We start from the raw sequence: 26,106 nt of genomic DNA, 5'->3' as shown, positions 1-26,106 counted from the left end.
TTCTTTCGTATAAATAAGTTGTATCATATTTATACAAGTGTAGTATCTATTAATGTGACTGTGCCCAAGGCCAAGTTATAAGAAAATACTGTGATTAATTGAAGCACGTTTCACCCGAAAGTGCTTATGTGTGTAATTAGAAGCTGAATATCATTCCTAATGAAATTGAAATTGAACTTGAATAATAATACCGTGTGCCAAGAGATGTTGACGATCAGAGTGGCATTGCCCTGTCCCTTTGCACCCGAGATCGGATCTCCTTTTCCTTAGTTGTGAATTTAGAGTAAATTATTAGTGTTATATAAAATTAAATATTAAAAGTCCCAACTAAACAATAAAATCAAAGATTTCAACCTACCCGTTTCATTTAAGAAACTGAATTCAAATGAAACGCCGGGGAGCGATTAGGGAGTGAACTTGCCATCGCCAGACTACTCCGTCCTCAGCCGAACCAAATGATCTGCTACTTCGCGCGCAGGTCCCTCCACGTGTCCCGAACACCCCACTGGAAGCTCCGGGACGAGTACAAGCTCACCCAGTTACACGACCGCATATCCCGCCTCCTCCTCCTCCAGCGCTACGACGCCCTTCACCAGCTCTCCTTTGATTTCTCCGACCGCCTCCTCAGCACCGTCCTCCGCCAACTGAAGCTCAACCCTGCCGCCTGCTTAGCCTTTTTCAAATTGGCTTCCAAGCAGCACAAGTACAGGCCCAACATCAAGTCTTACTGTATGATTGTTCATATCTTGTCCAGAGCTCGAATGCACGACCAAACCAGAGCGTATTTGAACGAACTGGTCCGTCTCTGCAGCAACCATTGTTCAGCATTCGTGGTCTGGGATGAGCTTGTTCGCGTTTACAGGGAATTTACGTTTTCGCCAACGGTTTTTGATATGGTTCTCAACGTGTTTGCTGAGAAGGGCATGACCAAGTATGCACTTCATGTGTTTGATAATATGGGTAAGTGCGGTCGAGTTCCTAGTCTGAGGTCTTGTAATTCATTGTTGAGTAATTTGGTCAGAAACGGTGAATGTTTCAATGCATTGCTTGTTTATGAGCAGATAAATAGGTTGGGGATTGTTCCCGATGTTTATACCTGTTCGATAATGGTGAATGCGTATTGTAAGGAAGGGAGGCTCAGTAGAGCGGTGGAGTTTGTCAAAGAGATGGAAAGTTTGGGTTTTGAATTAAATGTGGTGACTTATAATAGTCTGATTAATGGGTACATCAGTTCGGGAGATGTTGAAGGAGCCCGATTGGTGTTGGGGTTTATGTCTGAGAAAGGAATTGAGAGAAATGTGGTGAGTTATACACTGTTGATTAAGGGTTACTGCAAGCGGTGTAAGATGGAGGAAGCGGAGAAGGTGCTTCAAGGTATGAAGGAGGAGGGGGACAAGTCTGTGGTTGTGGATGAACGTGCTTATGGTGTCTTGTTAGATGGGTATTGTAAATCTGGCAGAATGGATGATGCTATTAGGATTCGGGATGAGATGTTGACCATGGGTTTAAGTATGAATATTTTCATTTGCAACTCCTTGATCAATGGGTACTGCAAGGTCGGTCAAGTTCGTGACGCGGAGGGAGTGTTGTTGCGGATGAGATATTGGAACTTAAACCCTGATTCATATAGTTATAATACTCTTATGGATGGGTATTGTAAGAAAGGTCAGACAAGTGATGCATTGAAGCTTTTTGATGAGATGCTTCAGGAAGGAATCCATCACACTGTTATAACTTATAATACACTTCTCAAGGGTTTATGTCAAGCGGGTGCTTTTGATGATGCCTTGCATCTTTGGCATCTAATGTTGAAAAGAGGGTTGGCTCCTGATGAGGTTAGCTATTGTTCTCTGCTTGATGCGGTTTTGAAGAAGGAAGATCTTGATGGGGCTATAACTCTGTGGAAAGATATTCTAGCAAAGGGTTTTACCAAAAGTAAGTTTGCTTTCAATACAATGATTAATGGGTTATGCAAGATGGGAAAAATGGTTGAAGCGGGAAAGGTTTTCGAAAAGATGAAGGAGCTAGGATGTTTACCTGATGAGATGACTTATAGAACCCTGAGTGATGGGTACTGTAAAATTGGGAACGTTGAAGAAGCTTTCAAAGTTAAGAGTTTGATGGAAGGGCAAGCAATACTTCCTTCCATTGAAATGTACAATTCTCTCATCAATGGTGTCTTTATGTCCAGGAAATTAAGTAAAGTGAATGGTCTTCTTGCTGAGATGCAGACAAGGGGATTAACCCCGGATATTGTTACATATGGAGCCCTGATCACTGGTTGGTGCAATGAAGGGATGCTGGATAAAGCTTTGAGTTCATATTTTGAGATGATTGACAAAGGGTTCACCACCAATTTAATTATTTGCAGCAAAGTTGTCAGTACTCTGTATAGGCTTGGTAGGATTGATGAAGGAAATAGTCTGTTGCAGAAGCTATTGGATTTTGATTTTTTTTCAGATCAGCAATGTTTTTCGAAGCTTTGCAAAGTTGGCAGTAGAAATCAAGAAATTCAAAAATTTGCAGATTCTCTTGATGAAAGTGCTGAAGGTTTCTCTCTGACCAACCCGGTTGTATACAATATTGCTATCTTGGGGCTCTGCAGATCAGGGAAAGTTGCTGATGCAAGGAGATTAATATCGTCGTTATTGCTCAATGGTATTTCTCCAGACAATTTTACATATTGCACTCTAATCAATGCCACTGCTGCTGCTGGTAATGTGACTGAGGCTTTCAACTTACGAGATGAAATGCTGAAGAGGGATCTTGTTCCTAACATTACCACATATAATGCTCTTATAAATGGCTTGTCCAAATCAGGAAATTTGGATAGAGCACAGAGGCTTTTCCGTAAACTTTACCGAAAGAAGTTAGTTCCTAATGATGTTACCTACAATATAATGATTGGTGGATACTGCAGAATTGGAAATACTGTGGAAGCGTTTAAATTTTGGAACGAGATGATTCGACAAGGGATTGCTCCCTCTGTTATCACTTACTCTGCATTGATCAATGGTCTTTATAAGCAAGGAAATTTGGAAGAATCTGTGAAGCTTTTGAGTCAACTGATCAAGGTGGGAGTGCAGCATAACCTTGTTAATTACATACTCCAGTTTGGTTCAAAGCATTGAATGAAGGGTGAGGGTAAGATATTAAACTTAAACATACGATGTGTCATAGCTGCTCCTCTGTGTTATTTCTCACCAAAGAAGCATTTATTAGCCTTAAAATACTGAAGGACAAATAAAAAATATATACAACTGGATCGGTGGTGTTTTGTCTTCAAGTTCACGGAATATTTAGACTCCTCATCTGTTGGAATTTAGAAAAAAAAACAGCTGCACAGGTACAAAGAATTTGGAATTTGGCTCTCAGTGTCAGCTCTGAGTTGTCAAGGTTGAGATGGTGCCTTGTGTTCTTGGGTTGGACCAGTGAGTCTTCTTCACACACAGACTTTTCAAGTTATAACCTCCGAATTCTAGCACTTTCAAATTCTAGCATTAGACTTGCAGGCAAGTCAACACCTAAGCTCTTCTCTTTTCATATCATTCAATTCAAAATAAAACATTGTTTGCTTAATTACCTATGTTTATCTTGTCTCAGGCCATCATTTCAGCTTCAGTTTCAGGCACAAGGCTAAGGTAGCTAGAATTGCAATCTCAACCTTCACTTGTTACTCTGCGAAGGTCGCCAATAATGATGTAAAATCTTCAAATTTACCTTTCTTTCTGTTCAATTATTATTTACAATTCAGTTATGGAGATGATGATTTTGATAATGCAGAAAGCAGAGGCTAGACTAGCGAAAGAGAAAAACGTATCGGTGATTCTTTTGGCTTGAGGGAAGGGCAGGATGAGGGTAAGTCTTGTTGGATACCATGTTTTTATCTCCCTATATTCCCCATTTGATCATCAAATTCTCATCTTCATGTACATTTGCCTGTGTATGAATGGAATATGAATTCAAATGCTATATCATCTTTAACTATGGCTTTTGTTGTTAATTCCAAGTCTACCAGATGACAATGCTTTTTTATATGTTTGTGCAACTAGGCCAGCATGCCAAAGCAATATCTTCCGTTGTTAGGTCAGCCAATTACATTGTGTACTGTGTGTTTGATGAGTTCCTTATGGATTATGGTTTAGGCGGTGCTACGTATCTTGACATATCACTGTTTGAGCTTTTTTTGGTCAAACAATAGATTTTGTTAGATTAGCCGCCGACGGGATTTGAACCCATGCCTTTGTGAAGGGCTCAACACCTTTCCACCACTGTGGTAAAGGGCCACTTGCACTGTTTGAAAATATTGAATACATGTTAATAGTCGGACGTAATGAAATTTTGACCTCAATATACCACTACTGATCTTTAACTTTTTTCTTATACTACTAGTTAGACCCTCTCTACTTGTTTCTCAATTGTACGGTAAAAGTAACCTTCTATTTCAGAAATGAGTTTACAATAATAGCCTTTCTCCTCTTACAAGAATCCTAGTTATAGTAACTAAGAAAATACTCAGCTACTAAGTAAACAGAGTACTCACCTTCTTGGTACAGATGCCGAGGCAGTGATTAGGGTGGTTAAGAATCTGAGGGTGTGCTGGGATTGGCATGCAGCTATCAATATGAGGGATAATAACAGGTTCCACTGTTGCAGTGATAGGGTATGTTCTTGCGGAGACTATTGGTAATGGGTTTTGTTAATTTGTCATTTTCATGCTAATGAGGACATACCAAATTGCTAATGCTCTGGGCAACTATGCCAACATGGCAACATGCCAAAGCAATATCTTTGGCTTTTAGGCCAGCCTATTGCATTTTACAGGTAGATTACTGCACTCTCATTCTCAGCAACCTAATTGGGGAACTTTTATGATTTAGGAGAGAAGCTTTGATACCAAGTAAGTTGTCCAACTAGTTGTGAACACCATGTATTAGATTGCCTTTAGAGTGTACAATGCTTTTTAATCATATCCCTTGAGAATTGAGATGGATGGATACTGTTTTGAATTGGATGAACAATGTTAAAACAAGGATTATAAAGTGAATGAAACTTTGTGCTTTAGACATGTTTTGCTCTCTTGCCTTGCCCTGCCCTCCTTGGAAATGCATTGGCTTTTGGCTGGTTGGTCATGTAATGTTCTGACACCCATACCTAAGATCCAGAAGGAAGTTAAATTCACAGTACCAGGTAAGGAAAGACGAAATTATTTCTTTTTCTGTCGTGAGTCAGGAATAATAAGAAAGTCTCCATAATTATACACAACAGGAGTGTCTATCATTTGTAAAGGTCTCTCTGTTGTTGCCTAAGGTTCAATCTATCTGATTTAAAATTATTATCAAGTCTCAGCAGATGTGCTTTTCCGGATGTTGCTGGAAGCAGTGTGCTGATGCTATTTCAGAAATGTTGCACTGCCCTCTTATATGTGATTTCTCTCTTTCTTCATTACCTATATCCATCACTGCATAGTTGTGTTCCCGTGAACAAACTTTCTAACGTCGCTCTTAGAACCCAAATGCATTTGAAAGTTGTGCTGAATGAGGAAAATAAACTTGTCATTTGGGTGTATATATTTGTTAGCACGCAACCAAGAAAGAAAAATGGCATCAATATCATATGTATATGTATGCTCATGAGTCATGATCACCCAAATAGATTTCTCCGCCTTGCACCAAATTTGAATAATATTTGATGCGAAATGGAATAAATAAAATAAAATATAAGAAATAATAATAATAGACAGATAGATTTCCAGGTAATTCCACGTTTTTTGCAAAGCTAGAGGGTAGGCCAGCGGAGCTAGCTCAACTCCTTTGACTTTGATTTAGTTTGAATTCAAAGTCCAACCAGCCAAGTAACACGTACGAAAGCAGCCCACCCACCTTCTTACTCTTTACTTACACACTTTTACAAAAGAAAAGTAAAAAATTAATTGGAGGCGTATAATCCGGAAAGGGAGCCTATCCGTCTAATCCCGATGAGATCCAATTCCGTCCAATCCGTATATAAATCGGACAAGAAAGAGAGAGAGAGAGAGGGAGAGGCCAGACACGAAATACGATATTGGAACAAGAAGAAAAAAGAGAGAGACAGAGAGTGGGCGCGCTTTCATGTGCAATCACGGAAAGCGAATGGAGTGGTGGGGTAGTAGTAGCACCAGTAATAGCAGGAAGAAGAAGAAGACGACGACGGAGACGACGACGTTGAGAAAGTTGGAAGAGCTTCCGCCCTACATGAAAGACAACGAGTACATATTGGACTATTACAGATGCGAGTGGCCCTTGAAGGATCTCTTGTTCAGCGTCTTTGCCTTCCACAACGAAACCCTCAACATCTGGACGTACGTACGCATCTCTCTCCCTCCCCCATTCATTTTCCCTCATTTATATATCGTCATCATCCTCTATTCAATTAACTCAATTACTTAGTTAATTCTGCCCAACTACCTGCAAATTAGTCATCATATTGAATTAATTAAGAAATTGGCCTACTTATAATTACTTGTGCTGCAGCCACTTGGTGGGGTTCTTCATATTCCTGGGACTGACGCTCATCACCTTGACGGACAACTACTCACTCACTGTTGCTGCTTTCTGTTTGGTGGGTAAATATGGCAGGGCTGTTGCGGTTCCTGGTCCGTTGATCAATGTCTCCTCCTCCTCGCACAATGTAAATGCATTTCTTCCTCGTTCGCCGGTCAGTCTCTTTTTTCTTTTTAAATATTATTTAACATTTGTTTTCGGGAGTTTTTATTTTTATTTTTATTTTTGGAAAAGTGAAGTTGGGAATAACTTTTGCCCTTCACGCGACCACGGAACCAAAATAAGTTTTTATTTTGGGTTTTTCTATAGGCTTCCATTTGTTTTCTGCTTTCTTATTCAATAAATTAGCCTTCTTACACACGTTCACTCACGTGCAAAAAATATTTTTTGAATCACGACATGTTATATATGATTTACATGTTTTAAATGTATTTATTGAATCATATTAGAGGAAACGTCTCATAAATCTTTCTATATAATTTAAATTAAGAATAAAAAATAATATTTAATAAACAATTAATTGAATTACATTATTGCTAACTTATCGTGAGACTAAGCTCACTCCCTCCTCTTAATATAGATAATATCGTTTGTTAAAAAAAAATTATTTAACAAATAATTTAATCACATTATTATTTGCGTGCGAAAGACATTTTTTATAAAGAAAATAATATTTGATAAAGAACTGATTGAATTACATTATTGTTAGCTTATTGTGAGGCTAAGTCCACATTTTCCTTTAATATAGATAATATCGTTTGTTTAAAAAAAAAAAAAAAGAATCATTTGACAATTTATTTAATCACATTATTATCTGCGTGCGAAAGTTTTTTTTTTTTTTTTTATTACACTTGTCTTAAGATGTTTTGAACACAATATTCATGATTTTCCTTATTTTTTATTATATTTTTCTTTCCCCTTCATGTGGACACCATCAACTTTCACTCATCCTTCTATTTTTTTTTTCTCTCTTCCCACTTAAACTCATATTATATTTTATCGAACCAAATTACCAAATTACCCCTGCATTACTTGATATATTATATCGAGCTACTTTTGGATTTTTTTGGTTGAGGGGCAATTTGATCCTATTATTTTTGTTGAACCCGTGACCCCAAATTAGGCCTCAGGCTTTATATATAGATAAAAAGAAATAAATAGGAAGCATTATTCGGGTTTAGTAGACTTCGAATCTCAAACCTTTTACGTATATTTATGAAGAGAAGTACCACATAAGAGAGTGCACACAAATACAATTAGTATTAGCAGATCAAAATGGTAAATACCGAAATAACCTAAAATGAACTATTTTACATTTATCGTATTGTTCTTTTTTTAAATTCATTATTATTGTTTTTCTAATTAATCATGTTTTGTAAAAGAAGACAAAAATAAATGTATCCTTGGTTAACTAGAATATTAGACCCAAAAAAAAAAAAAAAAAAAGTCAAATTGACCAAGGTTAAATTCATTATTAGTGCTTCCTGAAATTGCATAAGTTATTTAAAAGTGCTTTTAAACGTGTGCTTATATGTGTGGTCTTTTTGTAGTTTGGGAGGCAGGACTCAGAGAGACATGCATCATCAATCATTCATGCAAATGGGAATGCGAGTGCGAACCAAGAAGTTGATTACGATGGTATTCTACTTCCAATGTGGCCGTGGTATGTGTTCCTAAGCGGGGCTATGGGATGCTTGGTTTGCAGCTCCCTTTCCCACCTCTTCGCTTGTCACTCTAAACGCTTCAATTTTTTCTTCTGGCGCCTAGACTATGCCGGCATCTCTCTTATGATCGTCTCTTCTTTCTTTGCACCCATTTACTATGCCTTCTCCTGCAACCCTTACTCTCGCTTTTTCTACCTTTCTTCCATATCTCTGCTCGGGATCCTTGTCATCGTTACCCTTCTTTCCTCTAGTCTCTCTGCACCCCGTTTCCGCTCTTTTAGGGCTACCCTTTTCCTCTCGATGGGCTTCTCCGGAGTCATTCCTGTGCTTCATGCCCTAGTTATCCATTGGGGTCATCAACATATAATCGTTGCTCTGGCTTATGAACTTGCTATGGCCATTTTATATGCTTCAGGAGCAGCATTCTATGTGATTAGGATACCAGAACGGTGGAAGCCGGGCAAGTTTGATGTTGTAGGGCACAGCCATCAGATCTTCCACGTCTTTGTTGTGCTAGGCGCACTTGCACATAGCGCTGCTACTCTGGTTGTTATGGATTTTCGCCGAGGATCACCAACGTGTTCATATTAGGCGGCATTTACGCTGGCAACGTACTGGTGAGGGGTACAGCCGTTGTGGCACCACACGAGGGTTTGTATTAGTTTGTTTAGCTTTGCGTATTAGTAAGAGAATGGCTGCACGCAACGCATGTTTACTCGAAAATGTTGTACTTACTTTTAACATCCATAATTGATTGACTGATTGTACTTACATTATGGAATGAATGCGATCGAGTGGTGCATGCGAATTAATTAAATAGTACCTGAGTACAGCATGCAAAAGTGTTGGTGTTACATTTGAACTGCATCTCAGACACAGTCCTATGTTCTGAATTGTATCAGACACAGTCCTATGTGCGATTTTGAACTGCATCAGACAGTCCTATGTTCTGAATTGTGCAAAGACAGAGATACCTTTCATCATCACACAACTTCAAAAGAAATAAAATAAAAGAAACCGAGTCAACGTCCCTTTTTACTCTTTGGTAAACAAAACACCTCTCTTCAGTTCATCCGCGATTCAGTGTAGAGCCCCACCCCCACCCCGCCTTCCTCAGTCAGAAGGGGATAAGCATGCAACTGCGCTCGCTCATTACTTGCTCAATCAAGAGAAACTGCATAATCAAAGACTGACCTTTCCAGCCACACTAGGAGATCCTTACGTTGGAGCACCTCTTGTTTGTAACAACCAAAGCCTTCACTCCCGACTCAGCACAGCAATTTCTTAAAAACATGATACAAATGTGGCACATCCACTCATTCCCCAAACTTTGGTACATCAGTAACCAAGCCAAATCCTCCAGCACAACTAGATTTCTTGGAGAAACTTACCCGAAAAGCAGCATTCACAGTTACTCCACGACTGCACAAAGAACTCGCTCAACATCTGTGCTTTCTTATAAAACACGTTATTGTACAAGTACTACTAAAACATAAAACTAGCCAAGAAAATTAGAAAACAGCAAGGACAACAAAGCATGTAAGCTGCACTGCAAACAGCACGTAATCATGCATAAATAAACACGTCCACTAAATGCATCAAACATCAAACCAGGAGACTGCACGGACATATTTATAGCTTACTATTCATATTAGAAACAAATTCCTGAGAAAATTTGACAGAACAATAGCAAGGAGTAGCAAAACTTAGAAGAATCCCATTTGCAATCATTCAAATTCATCAACTAAGATAGACAACTGACTCTGTTTTACTCCAAATTGTAATGATAGTTGTAAACCCTCATCTGCTTTCTTTGATTGGTGTTTCTTCTCCACATTCGGAACCTACATTTAAACTCTAGCCCTCTTGCTACTGCAACTTGGGCACTTGTACTGCTTGATATGCTCAGCCTTTGCGGGTGTAATTTTCACACATTTTCCATGGAACCATCTTTCGCACACATCACAGCAAATCCAGAACTCATCAGCCCCATAATTGTCTCCACATGCCCCGCAAGTCGCACCTTGTTCATCATCTTCTTCTTCTTCCCCGCTTTCATCCTCCTCTTTGGGCAGCGGAGACATTTTCACTCCTTTGCTCTGCAGGGGCTCAGACTGCCGAGACTGCTTAAAGGCAGCACCAACAAAGAAAGAGCTAGGATTAATTATAACGTGAAAACAAAGGCTAAAGAAGGAAGATGTATAAACAGAAAATCAAAATCATATCATGCAAACTAGTCCACTGCTTACCACCTTTCCACCGGATCTGTTCTTGCTACTGTTGTTGGGAGGAGTAGACTGGTCTTTTGGTTGCTTAGCATTTCCTGTCACAACTTCAAATATGGTGGGGAGATCATTTATCATCTGAAAAAGCCTCTTCCTGCAAGTTTCAAAGCCAAATGAAATTAGAACCACCTTCATATGATATTATCCACTAAAGCTTCAGACAAACTTAGCTCCTATCACTTGGCTTTTGCAGAAAGGGTATATTTCCTTATTCTACAGCATGAACGGCTCTACTCTGACATTCTCAACCCCATCAATAACAAAGAAATCCACTCGTCCAACACCTTAGGGATTAGATACAACTGGTACTGAATTGAAACTATTAATCATAAAATTATTAAGTTGACATTATAATTTTGCAAGTCAACTTTAATCTCAATAATTTATTCATCTGCAATCAGTTCCCACACCACCGACCCAAGAAAAAGAAGTTTGCACAACATTTCTTTATGGCATTCTCAATCTCCAGGATATCTTCAGAATACCCATAATCACCAAGCAAACAAGATTGTAGACAATAGCCAAACATCACAGACGTATGATAAGGTAAATAATTCATAACAATGCAGACATCAAACTATGTGTCTTCACTCTTCAGACAAGATTCAAGGCTAGGCCTGTAAGGTATCCAGAAGAATATTCAATGACAGTCAGCCAAAAAATGAGGAAAATTAATTGGAAGTATACGGAGTAAGATTATCTGAAATCAGTATCGATATAGTTACACAAATTAACTAAACCCCCAAGTTCCCTGCACATAGAGGAATACATACCTGTACATACACATCTACACACACACACACACACACACACACACACACACATGCTCGTATATCTCGAGATATCATAAAACAATTGTAATTTAAGGATTTTCAGGTAGCCAAGCAATGAAATCTCTCAGACAGTGGTCTCTGAGAAGGTCAAGCCAAATTGAATCCCAGCCACCAATTTCCTATAGGGTAATGCTAGGGAGACCAAGTATTTAGACCAAATTTCGTAGACCATTGTGGTTGTTGACGATTGGATTATTACTTAAGTGTTGATTAACGTGCTTATTTCCTATTGGTGACACATTACATTGCTTGTAAATTTGGCCTAAAATGTTGATCTACATAGCATTACTCTTTCCTATATCATAAGAAATTAAATCTCTTCTCAACAGAAGAAAAAACCATAAATGTCATCAGGTACAGATAAAAATACCATAACTATCTCTTCTCAATTCGTCTATCATTCTCGCATGTCAGCACTCGTCTAATGCAGGTAGATCATGGCCTAAAGGTGAGCTACTTAGATATGAAGACAGGAAAGCCTTGAAAATTACTAAAAGAAAAAAGATAGAAGCCTTCATAAATGAAAGGACAGTGAGGCTTATTCTAAGCAGTTTGGTTGCAGAACTGCAGAAGGGTTGTTTGAAAATTCCAATTATCGATTGTTAAAACCCTTTTAGCATCCTGAATCAAAAGGGGCAAAAGAGGCAGCTGATTGCTCCACGAACATAATTTTTCACCTACTACAACCAGGAATACTTAATTAGGCCAAGGAATACGGTGCAACCTTTCTAGACCATGCAATAAAGAAATTCCCTGGCTTCCAATGCAGCCTAAAAGAGGCCTTGCAGTGGTGCAAGTGAAAAAAGCACCACCTAAAGTGTATGCAGATATCTTATATTAAACGACGTTCCTGTGCAACAAAGAGCAGAATATTAGAAAGCAGAAAGGGACCTCCAATTTCATCTGCTTGAACACTGTCCATGCAAGAAATCTATCAGTATTGCTACATACCTAGCATTAGTTGATTCTTCAACATAATCAAATGCTAGTATTTAACGGATAGGCTATATAAACCATGAGGATAGCAAACAAATGATAAGCATCTTCCTTGGAATAGCCTAGAAGAAAAAGAACGAGGTAGAAAACTAGGTTTTTTTATAAGTATATGCATTAAATTTATGAATTAGCTTTAAAGAGAACTTCTTGAACTTCTTTACTTTAACCAGCCAGATAATGTCATACGTGGATAAAGTAACTTATTCAAACATGCATACAGAATATGTAAACAGCTGAGCACATCATATGCAAGGTAACTATCAATAATAAGATACCACAACCTGCAGGAACTGATGCTAAAAAGACATATAGTAATCAGTTGATAGATATGTCAACAGAAAGTGCTGACTCAATGTTTCATATGGCAGGTAAATCTTTTCTCTACTGCTTTTCAAAACTGCCATTAGAGGTTGTAATATGGAGATTTAAAAATAATAATAATAATAAATTGGGGCTCTAGCAACTTTTGTTAAAGTAGAATATATTCTGTAAGAACTACACCAAACAACAGCGTGATCTCTGTACTACAGACTTTGGATAAATTTTTAAACAAAGTTTCAATATGCTTGCAGAAGAAGAACTAAGGATGAATAATTATATTCAATACTAGGTGCTACATAGAAATATTACATATGATAACAAAAAGAAGATAACTCATCAATACAGCCTGTGCATTTCCCAATTGATAATAGGATATGTTTAAGAGGTGAGTTGTTTTAAATAAAATTTTACAATATAGATTACACAAATACAGAGGAAAACCAAGTTCGTACCTTTCATTCTTACCAAAACCAAAGCGTGCACCAAAATAGAATGCAACAGCAAGCAACCATGAATCACTGTGAACTGCAACCAGTGACAACCAGTCCTTCTCCTGCATCCCATCCCTAGCAAAGTTTATACCTAATGCTGGCTCGGGAAGTTCAGGAGGAACCTCCTCAACAGGCAGGTTAACTTCCCATGTCTCATTTGGTAGTCCATATAGACACAAGTTCTCCTTCTCTGCAAGCACAACATATGTTAAAAGAAACAGACAAAAGGAAAGACAATCTATCTTAACCGCGTTGTAACTTGTAAGTGACTCCACATCCATCAAATACTATTTTGGTTATGTGTTCAACTATAAATTAAAAGAGAAATATAGAATGAATTTTCATTCAAACTTGAAGAAAAGAGGCAAACTTGATAATTATCAAAACTTATTTATTAATTTAATCAATATTTAATAACTCCAATGTCCAAATACATGAGGTAAGGAAAGGGCATAAATTGGTCCAAAAGAAAAGGAAAATTCTTGTTTCTGCTCAGCATCCAATAAGAAAGCATGACGCAGAAAGATCCACTGAAAAATTAAATGTCAACGCTAATGTAACCAAATGAAAAAAAGAGAAAAACACAACAAAAATAACAGTGAACCCCAACCTCAAAGGTGGAAAATTCTCCTCCAATGATCTAATAATTGATTTACGGGCCATGAACTTAGTTCCCTGATTGGAGATCAACTTGAAAAGTAGGTACTCCATCTATACAGAAACCCATCCAAAAAGCAAGATAAATCTCAAATACATACTTTTGGACTTAAGTTTATAGAACATTTGCAATACCATAGCAAGAAGTCAAACAACCTAAAGCAACCAGGAAATTTATAGCATTTTCCTTTCGCACCGTCGCTCCACAACAGTAGGCCAGTGTAATGGGTCTCGGAGGTCATAAAATTCAATGCACCGTCGAACAGGTTAATTTTGGTAAGTAAACTTCTTATTATAAAGAATGGTGCCTTAGCCTCTATATACCAAAATGGGGTATTTTAGTAACCGAAAGCGGGCATATGATGTTTTGTGTTTAAAGTGCTGCACAAGAGGAGTTACTTCATATATATTTTACTTTGGTATACAGCACAAAACACAGCTGAAATGATTGGGTATTTTTATCCATGCTCATGGTGCAGCAAATTCACGTTATAAATCAAGTTCAACAGTTAGAAATTACAACAAACAAACATATGAATGGAAAAGAACCACAAAGATGGTCCCTTTACTCAAAAGAAAGAGTACATAAACGTAAAAAAAAAGAAAAAGAAAAGAGAACTCACCAGGATCGCACAGTTGATAAAATTTCTGAACGTCTACAAAAATGAACCAAAAAATTTAGTAAAACCATGAAAGGAAATTCACATACGAAAGTAGAGAGAGATGCAAAAGAATTAAGAGGTTAAAAATAACAAAAAATGAGAAGCGGGCAAACCATTGGTGAGGGCCTTAATCAAGCCGGCGCGTCTGCCTCTGAAGTCGCTGAAGACTTCCTCCACTGTTCGAGGTATTGGGTGCGGTATGCCCTCCATTATGCTATCTCTGCCTCAATTTCAATTTCTTCAATCTCAATCTCAATCTCAACTGCTACCTATTGGAGAGAAATGGGTCGCCCGGGAGAATCAGAGGGACATGGTGGTGGAATTGAATTGGATTTTTTTTCTTCTGATTAGGAAATTAGGGTTTGCTGGTCTGGTGAATTGGGAATTCTAATTATTTGTTGCTGTTGATAAATAAATTTTAATTTTGTTTCAGACGCCAAAAAGGTGTTGCAAGCAAGCGGAGACAGAATCGAAGAGAAATATAAATATATGAGTCGGACTCGGATTAGGATGGGAGGATTTAAGGAAGGGTTGATATTTCATATTTGGGTGGGTTTTACTTGCAAATTTGCAATGCTAGTGGTAAGGGCCCGTTTGGCTATGTTTCCGAAAACACTTTCTTGTTCCCGAAAACAGCTTTTCATTTTTATCAAACAAATGGTCCATAACGTTTTAGAAACTCATCAACTTTTGTCTCTCAAATGATTCCACACGGAGATTACCGCAACGAGAACAACTAATCATGTTTATCCACGTTAGTGTGAGTTCAATTTTCACTTTTTTTTTTCTTCCTTATAACTAACTATTTAACTTATTATTGCTATTGCTTGCAAAAAAAAAAAAAAAAAAGGTTTCAAATTGATTAAAAAAATGTAGCCCTTCGAGTATGCTCTTGACACCATCTTGTTAAAAACAGTTTTTCAGCCACAAATTTAAAATTCTTGTTTGGTAAGCCTATTTCAAAAGTCCAAACTTATGAGATACTAAAAAACAACCTATTTCTTTGAGAAGACAAAAAATGTGTTTTTACAGTTAATTTTTTTTCTTTCAGTTGTGGAATTGTCCTCCAACCCAAAAAAAATCCCAGAGTACAAAATCTAGTTATACATTCGATCCACCTCTTGTTGTAATTAAACTTCCGTACCTTCATATATAGATTTAAGAACCATCACCAGTAACATGCAAAAGAAAGTAGAGATCGTAAACAACCTATGCACCGGCATGGTACCGGTCAAGGTTTCTCTGACAATCAAGTCAATAGGAGTGTCTTTAAAACTTAGATAGTAGGCTCAAGAACGATAGTATGATGTGGGATCATAATTTTCTGAGACTGGAGTAAAGGCTAAACGGATCAACGATGCCACCACATCTAGTTGGGTTCCAAAATGGTAGGCGAACCAGCAAGCCTCGTTGAGATCAACCATACTTGCTCTGCAAGATACAAAAACCTGATCTAACTAAGGATCATATTGGTTTCTTGTATTTTTGGAGATTCATACAATCTAGAAATTGGCATGTGCCGCACGCTCGCAAGTAATTACAATCCTCAAATGAAGCAATTTGTTTATGCTAAATATCTTTAGGATTCTTTCGATTTAATACAAATTCTATATCCTGAAAGGACTCTCTTCTGACTATTATAAATACACTCATCTAGGACTCATCTATGGTAAAACACATATCACACACTTCAGTCTCTTGCCTACTGCTTATGTTATAAGATTTTATCCAAACTTGACCTTCGGAGATCCTTTAGCGGTACCACACCCAGCACCTTTAGTTAACTATGGTTGTTTGTTCTTGTCCGTAGGTGGCCGTTCTCGCATTCTTTATGATCAGCAGTGGTGCAAAATTTTAGTTCCAACATATGTGATACATTTGATATGAACCCTATGGGGTTTATATATACTAGTTAAAGAATACTCCTAATAACTTTTAAGAACAGTAATCTTTAGTCAACCAGGTGAATCCTAGAGGAAATCTTTTCCTCTTAGGATGATGATTGCTTGAGACGCATGTCAATCTCGTTACAATAAGAATTTTTAAATACTCGAGGGATTTCCCTAATCAAGTTTTGATTAGGTTTTCCTTTCATGGAGGATAAGTAGATCTTTCTTGATGAAAAGAATCTCGCCTACCAATTCGGAGCGTACCAGAGTAATTTGCTCCAACAATTTGGTCCGGTGAACTTGATCCAGTTTGAATCACCCACACCGGAGTTTACTAGCCACTCCGGGCACTCCAGATGCTGCATCCGAGACTTCAAAAAAACAGTCTCACACCTCTGTCTCTCTCTCGCTCTTTTCGTTGTTGTACCCTTACAAGTCAATGCAACAAGATCTCGTAGATTAATGGTGGATTCAGAGTTAGGGGAGAAATTAGGTCGTGTGTGAGTGCCAATGGATCTTGTAAGTGAATTAGCGCTAAGGAAAAAAGGGAGGTCGTGGCAAAGGGGAAGTTGGAAAAAAATGGAGTTCAGGAGAAATGGCTTAATATGGGAGGTTGAGAGAAGAGGAAAGGTACGATGGGAGTTCTTTGTGGGTGTAGGTATTTTTTTTATTTTTTATTTTTGGAAACTCATAAGATTTAAAAATAATTTTCATTTTTATACCAGATAGTTTTTATTTAAAATTTTCTAATAAAAACATATCTTTTTACAAAAAATAATATTTTTTAAGTTAGAGTTTCTAAGTAGCATATCAAACAGGTCTAATATTCTTGAGTTAGGGAGTGAACTAAGATTTAGAACATGTTTAGTATCAATTAATATTTTGTCCAAACAAAACTATACATCATCCAGATGAGGTTATCCGATTTTACGTACAATATGGAACACATAAATATAAATACACAACACAAGTAATCAAGTCTTATTTTAGAAAAAAAAAAAAATCAGCCATCATACTTTATGTTGAGCAAAAATTGCAAAATCTTTCTTGAATGAGCCTTCACCAAACATATTTCCACTCTTGTTATAAAATTAATTAATCGTATGACTGTAAGATTTCTTATGGGGCCTTCAAATAAGTTTAGAATTTCCAATCCAATTGAGCTTATAAATTGTTGTGCACGACAACTTCAATTACACATCCAAAAAATGCTCAATAACACTTAACCGGCGGCCATACATAGCAAGGCTAGAGTTTTCGCTCAAGTGTAAGCTCTTTACAAAGGACTTTAAGTCTCTTGCCTTGTTTAGGGCTTTAGTGTTTCATTCTTGTAGAGAGAACATCTCTCCTCTTCCTTTAAGACACTAATGTTGAGAAGAAGCTGCTAGCATCATTGTCTCCTCAAGATTCATCATCTTCTTTGAAATCAACGTGTGGAGATTTAGATCTCATCTCCCTGGGTGACTTTTCGAGAATCATTTCATGGTTCAAAGCAAGTATAGAGAAACTTTGATTGGTGACATTTTATCCAAGGTGTAGGGTTTGGTTTTAGAACCAAAGTGTGGATTTTGATTAAATGATTTTACTCCCTTGTCTCTTTAGAAACTAGATTCGTTATGCCTTGAAGATAATGAGAAAATCATTTTGTTTTATAAATATATGATGATCTAGCTTTTGTTGCCTAACCTTTGTTAAAAGCATGAGTTATTCAAATAACACCTTAATTATTTCAAAAAATTTCCTTCACATGTTATCCAAACTCACCAAAGACGATCAAGCATTCATACAAGGCTTTACTGAATGCAATGCCAATAGTGTAGAAAGACAGACCCAAAGAGGGAAGATCACGTTAAATCGGGATAAGAAAAACGCCTCTATGAGGAGGGGAAACAACCGCTTAACATTGTGGAAGACCAAAGAAGGTCCAGATGCCTCATATCCACCAGCATGGCCAAAGCACGAACAATAAACAAAACCACCAAGATTATTAGCATCTCCTCTTCGCCTTGTTCTATGATAGAGCTTCCATACCAAGCCCAAGATCTACCAATATCAACTAAGAGCACCAAAGAGAAGACCCTAAAACAACTATGGAACGAAAAGCAAAACCTTGCAAATGCAAGGAAAATATAAAAACTAGCCCAAAAGACTAGGGGAAAAAGCTCTCCACAAGATTTCAACTTAAATTCAGTCTCTAAATAAATTGAGTGCAATCTAATTATCTGTAATGATTAAAAGAAAAATGTATTTTGATGATGTAGTTCTTATGGCGCAAAAATACTAATAAAGCTGGAAAATACTGATAAGGGCGGAAAATGGTGAGTAATAATGTCTAATAACGTGTAAATATTGTCTTTTAAATTACATAGACGTGTGAAATTCAATGTGTGCCGTTGAAAGTTAAGGATGACATCTAGCCCGTTGAAACATGAGTGCTTATTTTTCTTTGTTATGAGGGTACGGTTTATGGCTTCTCTTGACTATGTGTAATTTCTTCTTGTTTTATTTAATAAAATCTCATCTCGTACTGTTGGAATTTCTCATTAAAAATGATTTCTCGTTAGTAAAATATATCATCTCACCTTGTACCCCTTTTAATAACACGCGCTATCATGCCTTCTCTGCTTCATTAAATGGAGAGATTTTTCATTGTGACTGGTATACAGGATGGTACACCACGTGTCATTATACAAATGGTGGAATATGTGTGCTAAAAAGTTAATAACTTAAAAAATAAAATTTCCCATCATTTATATTAAAACACGTGGTGTACTACTTGTATTCCAGTCACAAAAAAATTTCTCCATTAAATGAATGCGTTCAATGACGCATATTGGGTGTGATAGAAGGACTTTTCTGTTGTCGTGACATTTTGGCCAAGAAATGTACAAAGAACTAGAGAGGCCAACAACTAATTAGGTCACGTGAAGAACTAGAAGCATTGTTTTGTATTTATGCTGGGGCCTGGGCATTGTGCAAGGGTAGTGCTACACTCGTTTTTACTTTTTACATATCCTTTTTAATTTTTTGTTTTCGAATCTAATGTATTGAAGAAAATCAATGGTAAAAAATTAACAAAAATGTGTGAGAAGTAAAACTAGAAGTGTGAATAATACTTTCCAATACCACAAAGCTAGCTAGTGTGGCAAAACCATCATACCCATGGACCTCTTTGAACTAGTTTCTCTAACAACAAGAGAATAAATTATATGACACCAGTACATCGTTACAGTGACTTTTTAATTCCAATCATGTAATAATATGTGGAGAAACCTTAAAACATATTATTGCATTATTATCATGAAAAGTCATTATAAAAGTGTAACCGTGTCATATTAATATTTTTCCTCAAACAATCCACGAAAGCCGAGCTCAGCATGACGCGTACTTGCCCGCAAAGTTGCACACATGCGATGCACGCCTCATTGACTTGTCAGAGACATAGAAGTAATAATTAATATTCCAACCTACTAATTCACAGATATACCCTAAAATATGAAGCCCTAGGAATCCCATTGAGAATGCTGGCTATTGAATACTGGTGCCTACCCCCCTCTCCCATGCTTCGAATGTAGTGTGCGTGTACCGTGAAAGAAGGTCTGCACCCAGCTTCCTGTATATATCACATGAAGAACAATACATCGATGCACCCCTAAAGTCTAAGAAATTATTATAATATGACGAATATTGCCGGCTTGTAGTTGCACTAGAATGCAGGCCCTCATCCATGCCACTCCGATCCATCAAATAATGTTTGATTTACATCTTCCCCTTACAATTTATACACACACGCACGCGCATACATGTATTGTCACAGCACCAAAATAAAATCAAACTTGTTATGTACAGTCACGGCTGGTGGTGTAGGAGATTTTTATAGCATCGTGGCAGCGGCCGAGGCCAAACTTGCTGGGTTGACGGCCTGTGTGGGGTTTCGATATGGTGGAGGTAGAGACACATGCAAAGGCGGTATAGATATCTAGGGTTTTGGATAGTCCATCACATTCATATTCTGGCTTCCTGTTTGAGGTCCGTTGCATTTAGGTTTTCTCCTCTGAAGTGTGATAAAGCCGCCTCTAATTGAGGTGGCTGCTTATATTTTTAAGTGGTGTGTTTCACCGGGATGATTGGGGGCCAATTTGGCTCTCTAACATCCTAGAGGCTATGTTAATATTTCGATTCGTATTCGATAATTAATAAATCAGATTATCTATTGAAAAAAAAAAAAAATCTTTGTAATATAAGAGTATTATACTGGAATTTAAACATTATCAACCTTGATTAACTCTTCTAAAACTAACCAATGCAATTTAAGATTATCCTCGGTCCTCTATTCTCTGTTTAGCACTCGTGTTTGGGTTAATATTTGAATTTTGGACTGCAAGTGTGTAGGAGCCCAAAAACACCGATTAAAGGAAGGCTTGCCCGAAGCCCAGCATCAAGCCCATAGACAAATTGGAGCCTCTCCATTAATGCATAGGCCATGTGCCTATGATTTAAGTGTCAAGTGATGAGGACTAACTCATAATCAACCCAAAATCACTTTTCGGTGGCAATACAACTAAAAAGTTAATGACTCACTACCCTTCAATTGCTTTTGGGTAGGAATAAAGCTACAAAAGTCAGGCTAATCTGCCTATAAAAGGAGGAAGAGGCCCCAGAGACAAGAACACTCAACCAAATAAACAAACAAACATACAAACTCTGCTCTCAAGCCAGATTTGTATCTAAAAGTTGTAATCAACCCAAATCTAAATCCTTTTCAGGATCATCCCCCACAAAAGCCATCTTTTGTCTAGTTTAGAAGCTCTACTGTCACCCTTAGTGGCATAGTATCGATTCCCTTGTGTAAACTTGTTTACCATCCATCCCTTCTTAGCATATAAACCCTGTAAACTCAAAAGAAAAGTGATTGCAAGAAGTTCAACCTTGCCCGACAAGGTGAAATCTTGCTCAAAGCTCTTTGTTTGTTTTATAAATTAATAGATGTACTGTTTAATGTATTCTCTAGCATGTATTCAAGTTATATCCATCTGTTTTCCTACTTTAAGAGTCTAATTTGTGCTTGGATCTAGTCACTAAATGAATATGCCTTCATTTAAAACCAATCAAGAACCGAGTAGATGACTTAAGGGGATCTGGACTCCCCTCACTCGAACATACAAGACTATGAACTGAAAGTCCTTTGTCAAAAGGCAAGAAAAAGAACTTAATGTGGACTTAACCCATCCACGACAATCCTTTGATAACAAGAAGTTCGAGTAACTTGGGGCGCAAGCAATCGACTAAAACACACTTGTTCTACATCTGCTATATTGAGATAGCAGTGGCACGCTTAGCACTCAGTTAGTTTTGATTGCGAGCCTCAAAGCCTACACCTAAGGCCCTACAAAGGCACCTTTCAAAACTAACTCTATCCTCTTCTTGCAGTACATCAGCAAGCAAGAGCTTGACTACACATCCAAAGTGCCAATCCCTTGGGAGCTGTGCTGAGAGCCAAGGAGCCCTCTCCGGAGAAATCTTCGCCCGAACACAAAGTATACGCGTACCTCACATGTTCATATAGTATCTATAATAATGCTTACAAATACACACACACACACACACACACACACCAATAATTTCTTTTTTCTTATCGTCATTGGAAATAAATATTTACACCTGAATCGTACACAATGAAACTTTTGATAAAGCAAAGAAGTGATGTTGAGGAATTTAGAGAATAACACATGACCGGGAACCCTAATCAGCACTTGATCTCCAGTTAAGTTGTAGGATCTCTGAACTACTTGAAATCATAAAGAGAATAAGAGACGATGTTCACAAAAGGAAAAGAAGATTCAGTGATTCACCCATACGATTTACTTTGAAACCCTAATTAGTAATTCATTAAGCACCTTCACCAATGCATGCAGTCGTAGTGCTCATATATTCATCCAAAACAGTTCCAAGGCTAGCGCTATCACATGTTATAAATAGAGTGGCCATTAATAGAAGGCAGTTGGGAATAATTCAATTAGACTTACTTTAACCAAAAACTCGGAAGAGAAACTATGAAACAAGGTACATATTAGTCATAACATTAAAAGAAAAAAAAAAAATTATGAGCGTAATGAGCTAGAACATTAAGCAATTAGATTACTCGACTTAAGAACTTATTAAGGGTAAGCTAGCTAGCTAGCTAGATAAATCATTCATGAGAGTAGATAGCTAATAGCATAACTAATTAAGAAGTTTATCGATAGAACTATTATCGATCTATATGTAAGAATAACATTGGTCATCAGCACTTTAATAATATATATATATATATATATATATATAATTGATTGATTACTTGAACGGATTGTTGTAGTCCGGCCGGTTTGGCTCTGATATTGGATTCCAGTCCCATAGGCGGTCAGAGAAAGCAGTTGGAAGTGCGTTGGGGGGGAGCTGCTGCTGCGGCTGTGGCTGTATAGCTGATAGTGCTGCCGCTGCTGCAGGTAAATTTGTGGAGAAAAAGTTGCTGGGTTGGGGAGGAGGATGATGGTGATGATCATAGTATTGTACTAGATGATGGTGTACGTATTGTTGCTGTTGGTAATGATTGGGAGCAGCCTGCTGCTGTACGTGTACAGGTTGGTAATTCAAAAGTCTATGAAGATCATCAATTGCATTCATATTGGAAGATGAAACAGAAGAAGAACCACCGGTGAAGAGCGCTGCACATGAATTGCCAGTACTTGAGATCCCCGAATAGCAATTAGCAGCAACTTGCCTTGAGTTTGTTAAGTGGTGCAAGAAAGCAGGCATCCCTTCTTCCTGATCCACAGGATTAGTTGGAGTACTCAGTTGTCCAAGTGCGGCAGCGGTACTAGTACTACTCTCAATGTTGTGGGGCTGGTGGTGGCCGTGATGGTACACCTTATACTTGGAAAGTCCCAAAACTGTTGTCACATCAGAATTTCCGCTACTACCTTCAGTTTCGATGCTAATCTTTTGATCCATCTGATGTTCATGATCATGATGAATTTGCTGCGATTGGCCTTCATTGAAAGCTTGGATTTTTTCCATCATAGTATCAATTGTGTTGGTATTATTGGTGTGCTGCTTTTTATTGTCTGACATGGTCGTCGATTGATCTACCAGTACTGATGATCCAGATGTGGATGCCCTGGATGCTGGGAGACAACGAGGGAGTGATGGGTGGTCTTCAACTCCCGCTCTCTTGTATACTCGGCATAGCGATATTTCTCCCTGAAAATTAAATTAATGTAAATTAGACATCGATTCACCCAAAGCAGAATCAAAGGATCAATCCATATGTTGAATAAGTAGGAAGCAATATTGATTTATTTGGAGAAAATACATGATCCGTTTCAAACTAGCTAGTGCATGTCAAACTATCTAGTCCGTGTTCGTAGAAGTTTTCTTATCTTCTGTCTTTTCTAATAACTTGTACGTCTTATGCCAAATTGTCTATGATATATAAAAAAGAATTAAGATAAACTCAAAATCTATAATCTGGATAGTGAGACTAGCTAATTATATTAAGCTATGTATATATAGTGAACTGATCAAAGTTTAGGCAGTAGTGAAGACATATGTCTCATGTAGTTTCTCTCATATATGTTGAAGATTGTGAGTTGAGGTATGACAAGCAGCAGTCCTACTCGCTCACCATCAGTACTCGAAAAGTCCCAAAGGCTCTGGGTAAATCGAGAAAGAAGAAATCCCGAAGAGCCTAATCATTTCCGAATGAGTTTGAAAATTTAGTTTTAATCTATATATGTATATATGTACCTTTTGATATCGTTCAGTTTCATGATGAGGCAAGCGATATTCGTTCATGATCCAACTGGTTCGAAGACCCTTGGGAGCTTTCCCAGAGTAAAAGACTAGGGTTTTCTTGAGGCCGATTGAGCGGAAGTTTTCGCTTTTGATCATGCGGTCGGCTCCAGTTGCCTTCCAATACCCAGAAGTAGTTACCCGGTTTGGCCTATCGCCGTTGCGGTACTTGCGGTCTCTTGGTACATAAAAGAACCATTCCTTCTCCCCGATTGCTGCCATAGCTGCACAAAATCATTCATACAAGTTGAGATAAAATAAAATTATCTTAAACAAGGTGAGTTGAATTTCACATATATGTACTGCTCTGTATATGGCGAATCCAAATGATTATTTGGATCGATCTGTGTGTGCGGTGTGTGTGAATATATACCTGGAAGTTCCCAAGGGTCATAGCGATAAAGATCGAGAAAAGTAATGAGTTCGACATTGAAGCGCTTGCCCTCAACCTTACGGCGTAGGTAGAACTCTACAAGTTCCTCCTCAGTAGGGTGGAAGCGAAAGCCCGGCATCACCATGTCGTGCTCATGCTCATCATGCTCATGATCATGATCATCGGCCTTGTTGGAGTCGTCGTGGCTCATTGTTGATGATGATGAGGTGTTTGTTCTTGTTGCTGCAATTGCCATAAACTGATTAGAAACTAACTAATTAATTAAAGCTAGATAGTTCGTCAAGCACTAGTCTGTACTCGTTATTCCTCCTATACCTAGCTTGGGCATCCCGCTGCCCTCTTTATACCAAAAACTCACTCAACAACAGTTATTTTGAAAGGTTATTAACTGGTATATGCAACTGCGCGCAAGTGGTAGGCGAGGAAAGAGAAAGGTTAATACGTCATTCCATGCCCTTAATTAAAAGTTTTCTTTTCTTGAGTAATGCTAGTCATACCATGTTTTTATACTACATTTCTATACTACTTTAAGTGGTATCTGATATGAACAGCCACATCCATTTGAAACATTTGCAAAACCCAAGGAAATGAAGAAGAAAGATTCCTCGTATACTACAATCATTATTTAATTAATTAGTTTTTTTTCTTAATTATTAGTTTATTAAATAATGAACTAAATTAAAAAATCTAATTAATTCAAATGACGTAACTATCCACATCAAATACTATCTAAAATGATATGAAAATATGGTACAAAAATATATTACGAATAACATTACTCTTTTTTCTTTCATTTTCTCTCTCTCTCTCTCCAGTTTAACAGGGAGGAAAGGAACAAGGAGGAAAAAAATAGAAAGATACAGAGAAGAAAAAGAAAAATGTAGAGCGTAGTTAATAGAAAGATCTACAAAAGCTTTGAGGCCCCACATAGAAGAGGTATGCGCGGTGTTTAAGATGAGAAAGTGACATTTCGAAAACAAGACAGGGTGGCCACAGCCCCTTAGCGGTGCCCCTGGACTTTTCTTTCATTATCATTAAAAATTAATTTTATAAATTCCCTTCGTTTCTCATTATAATTTTCAAACCCAGGCCAATTTTTCACTCCACACTTGAACATGCTCAGTGATGCGATGCTAGGGTAGGGGTGTATTATTTTGGGAAGAGATCCTCTTCCTTCAAAGTCACCAAATCAAGTGATCCGAATCTTCTAAATTTCATCTAATGACAAAAAAATTATCACAATTTTTAAGGGATCAAAATAAATGGGTCGTTAGATGATAATTACCTCCCTCCTTTTCTTCGTCATCCACTATGTAAATTTCATTTTTGCAATATGAGAATTATAAGGGGACAAAATATTAATTTTTTTGTTCAACGGGAAACATAAGATTCAAATTTGAGATCTCTTACAAATTGGAATGGAAAAACCAATAGAATTAAGAACTAGCTAGTAAGTTGCAAAACATTTATGCATATTTACTAAAATAAAATTGACAAGTTTCAAGAAAAAAAAAAAATTTAAGGGGTGAAGTTTATGTTTCT

The 26,106-nt window shown here is 37.6% G+C and overlaps 4 protein-coding genes and 1 long non-coding RNA gene across 8 annotated transcripts; 2 read left to right on the top strand and 3 right to left on the bottom strand.

Annotated features, from left to right (window-relative positions):
* Positions 1 to 375: 375 nt before the first annotated feature.
* LOC103933285 (putative pentatricopeptide repeat-containing protein At1g19290) lies at positions 376 to 3,984 on the top strand. 2 transcript variants are annotated; one of them, XR_007259586.1, is made up of 4 exons: positions 376 to 3,144; positions 3,347 to 3,431; positions 3,604 to 3,701; positions 3,784 to 3,984. XR_007259586.1 is itself a non-coding variant. In XM_048587405.1 (1 exon), the coding sequence occupies exon 1, from the start codon at positions 456 to 458 to the stop codon at positions 3,129 to 3,131; it is 2,676 nt and encodes an 891-aa protein (XP_048443362.1). In that variant the 5' UTR covers positions 376 to 455; the 3' UTR covers positions 3,132 to 3,286. The 2 variants fall into 2 exon arrangements, 1 of the variants encoding a protein (XP_048443362.1); XM_048587405.1 differs by lacking the exons at positions 3,347 to 3,431; positions 3,604 to 3,701; positions 3,784 to 3,984 and having other exon boundaries at positions 376 to 3,286.
* A 1,208-nt stretch (positions 3,985 to 5,192) lies between these two features.
* On the bottom strand, positions 5,193 to 6,630 carry LOC125478789. The gene is made up of 2 exons (XR_007259587.1): positions 6,492 to 6,630; positions 5,193 to 5,533 (listed from the first exon to the last, which is right to left on the bottom strand). It is a non-coding gene; the product is annotated as an uncharacterized LOC125478789 (long non-coding RNA).
* Positions 5,660 to 8,977, top strand: LOC103933292 (heptahelical transmembrane protein 2). Of its 2 annotated transcripts, none has more exons than XM_048587406.1 (3): positions 5,660 to 6,340; positions 6,513 to 6,669; positions 8,093 to 8,977. In XM_048587406.1, exons 1-3 carry the CDS (start codon positions 6,111 to 6,113, stop codon positions 8,795 to 8,797), a joined length of 1,092 nt encoding a protein of 363 aa, XP_048443363.1. In that variant the 5' UTR covers positions 5,660 to 6,110; the 3' UTR covers positions 8,798 to 8,977. The 2 variants fall into 2 exon arrangements, with proteins under 2 accessions (XP_048443363.1, XP_009341247.2); XM_009342972.3 differs by having other exon boundaries at positions 5,668 to 6,340; positions 6,513 to 6,696.
* An 858-nt stretch (positions 8,978 to 9,835) lies between these two features.
* Positions 9,836 to 15,038, bottom strand: LOC103933291 (PHD finger protein ALFIN-LIKE 7-like). 2 transcript variants are annotated; one of them, XM_009342968.3, is made up of 5 exons: positions 14,565 to 15,038; positions 14,413 to 14,445; positions 13,094 to 13,322; positions 10,456 to 10,585; positions 9,836 to 10,329 (listed from the first exon to the last, which is right to left on the bottom strand). In XM_009342968.3, the coding sequence occupies exons 1-5, from the start codon at positions 14,659 to 14,661 to the stop codon at positions 10,057 to 10,059; spliced, it is 762 nt and encodes a 253-aa protein (XP_009341243.2). In that variant the 5' UTR covers positions 14,662 to 15,038; the 3' UTR covers positions 9,836 to 10,056. The 2 variants fall into 2 exon arrangements, with proteins under 2 accessions (XP_009341243.2, XP_009341246.2); XM_009342971.3 differs by having other exon boundaries at positions 10,459 to 10,585; positions 14,565 to 15,037.
* A 7,415-nt stretch (positions 15,039 to 22,453) lies between these two features.
* On the bottom strand, positions 22,454 to 24,962 carry LOC103933294 (NAC domain-containing protein 35). Its single transcript, XM_048587296.1, has 3 exons — positions 24,544 to 24,962; positions 24,126 to 24,394; positions 22,454 to 23,579 (listed from the first exon to the last, which is right to left on the bottom strand). Exons 1-3 carry the CDS (start codon positions 24,797 to 24,799, stop codon positions 22,674 to 22,676), a joined length of 1,431 nt encoding a protein of 476 aa, XP_048443253.1. The 5' UTR covers positions 24,800 to 24,962; the 3' UTR covers positions 22,454 to 22,673.
* Between the last annotated feature and the right edge of the window lie 1,144 nt (positions 24,963 to 26,106).

Source organism: the organism of the source record quoted next, unplaced genomic scaffold, assembly GCF_019419815.1.
Source record: "Pyrus x bretschneideri cultivar Hongxiangsu unplaced genomic scaffold, Pyrus_bretschneideri_v1 Contig265, whole genome shotgun sequence".
In the NCBI taxonomy this organism is placed as follows: Eukaryota; Viridiplantae; Streptophyta; class Magnoliopsida; order Rosales; family Rosaceae; genus Pyrus; species Pyrus x bretschneideri.
Note: the sequence above shows the minus strand (reverse complement) of the source record. Positions and strands in the feature narration are given on the sequence as shown.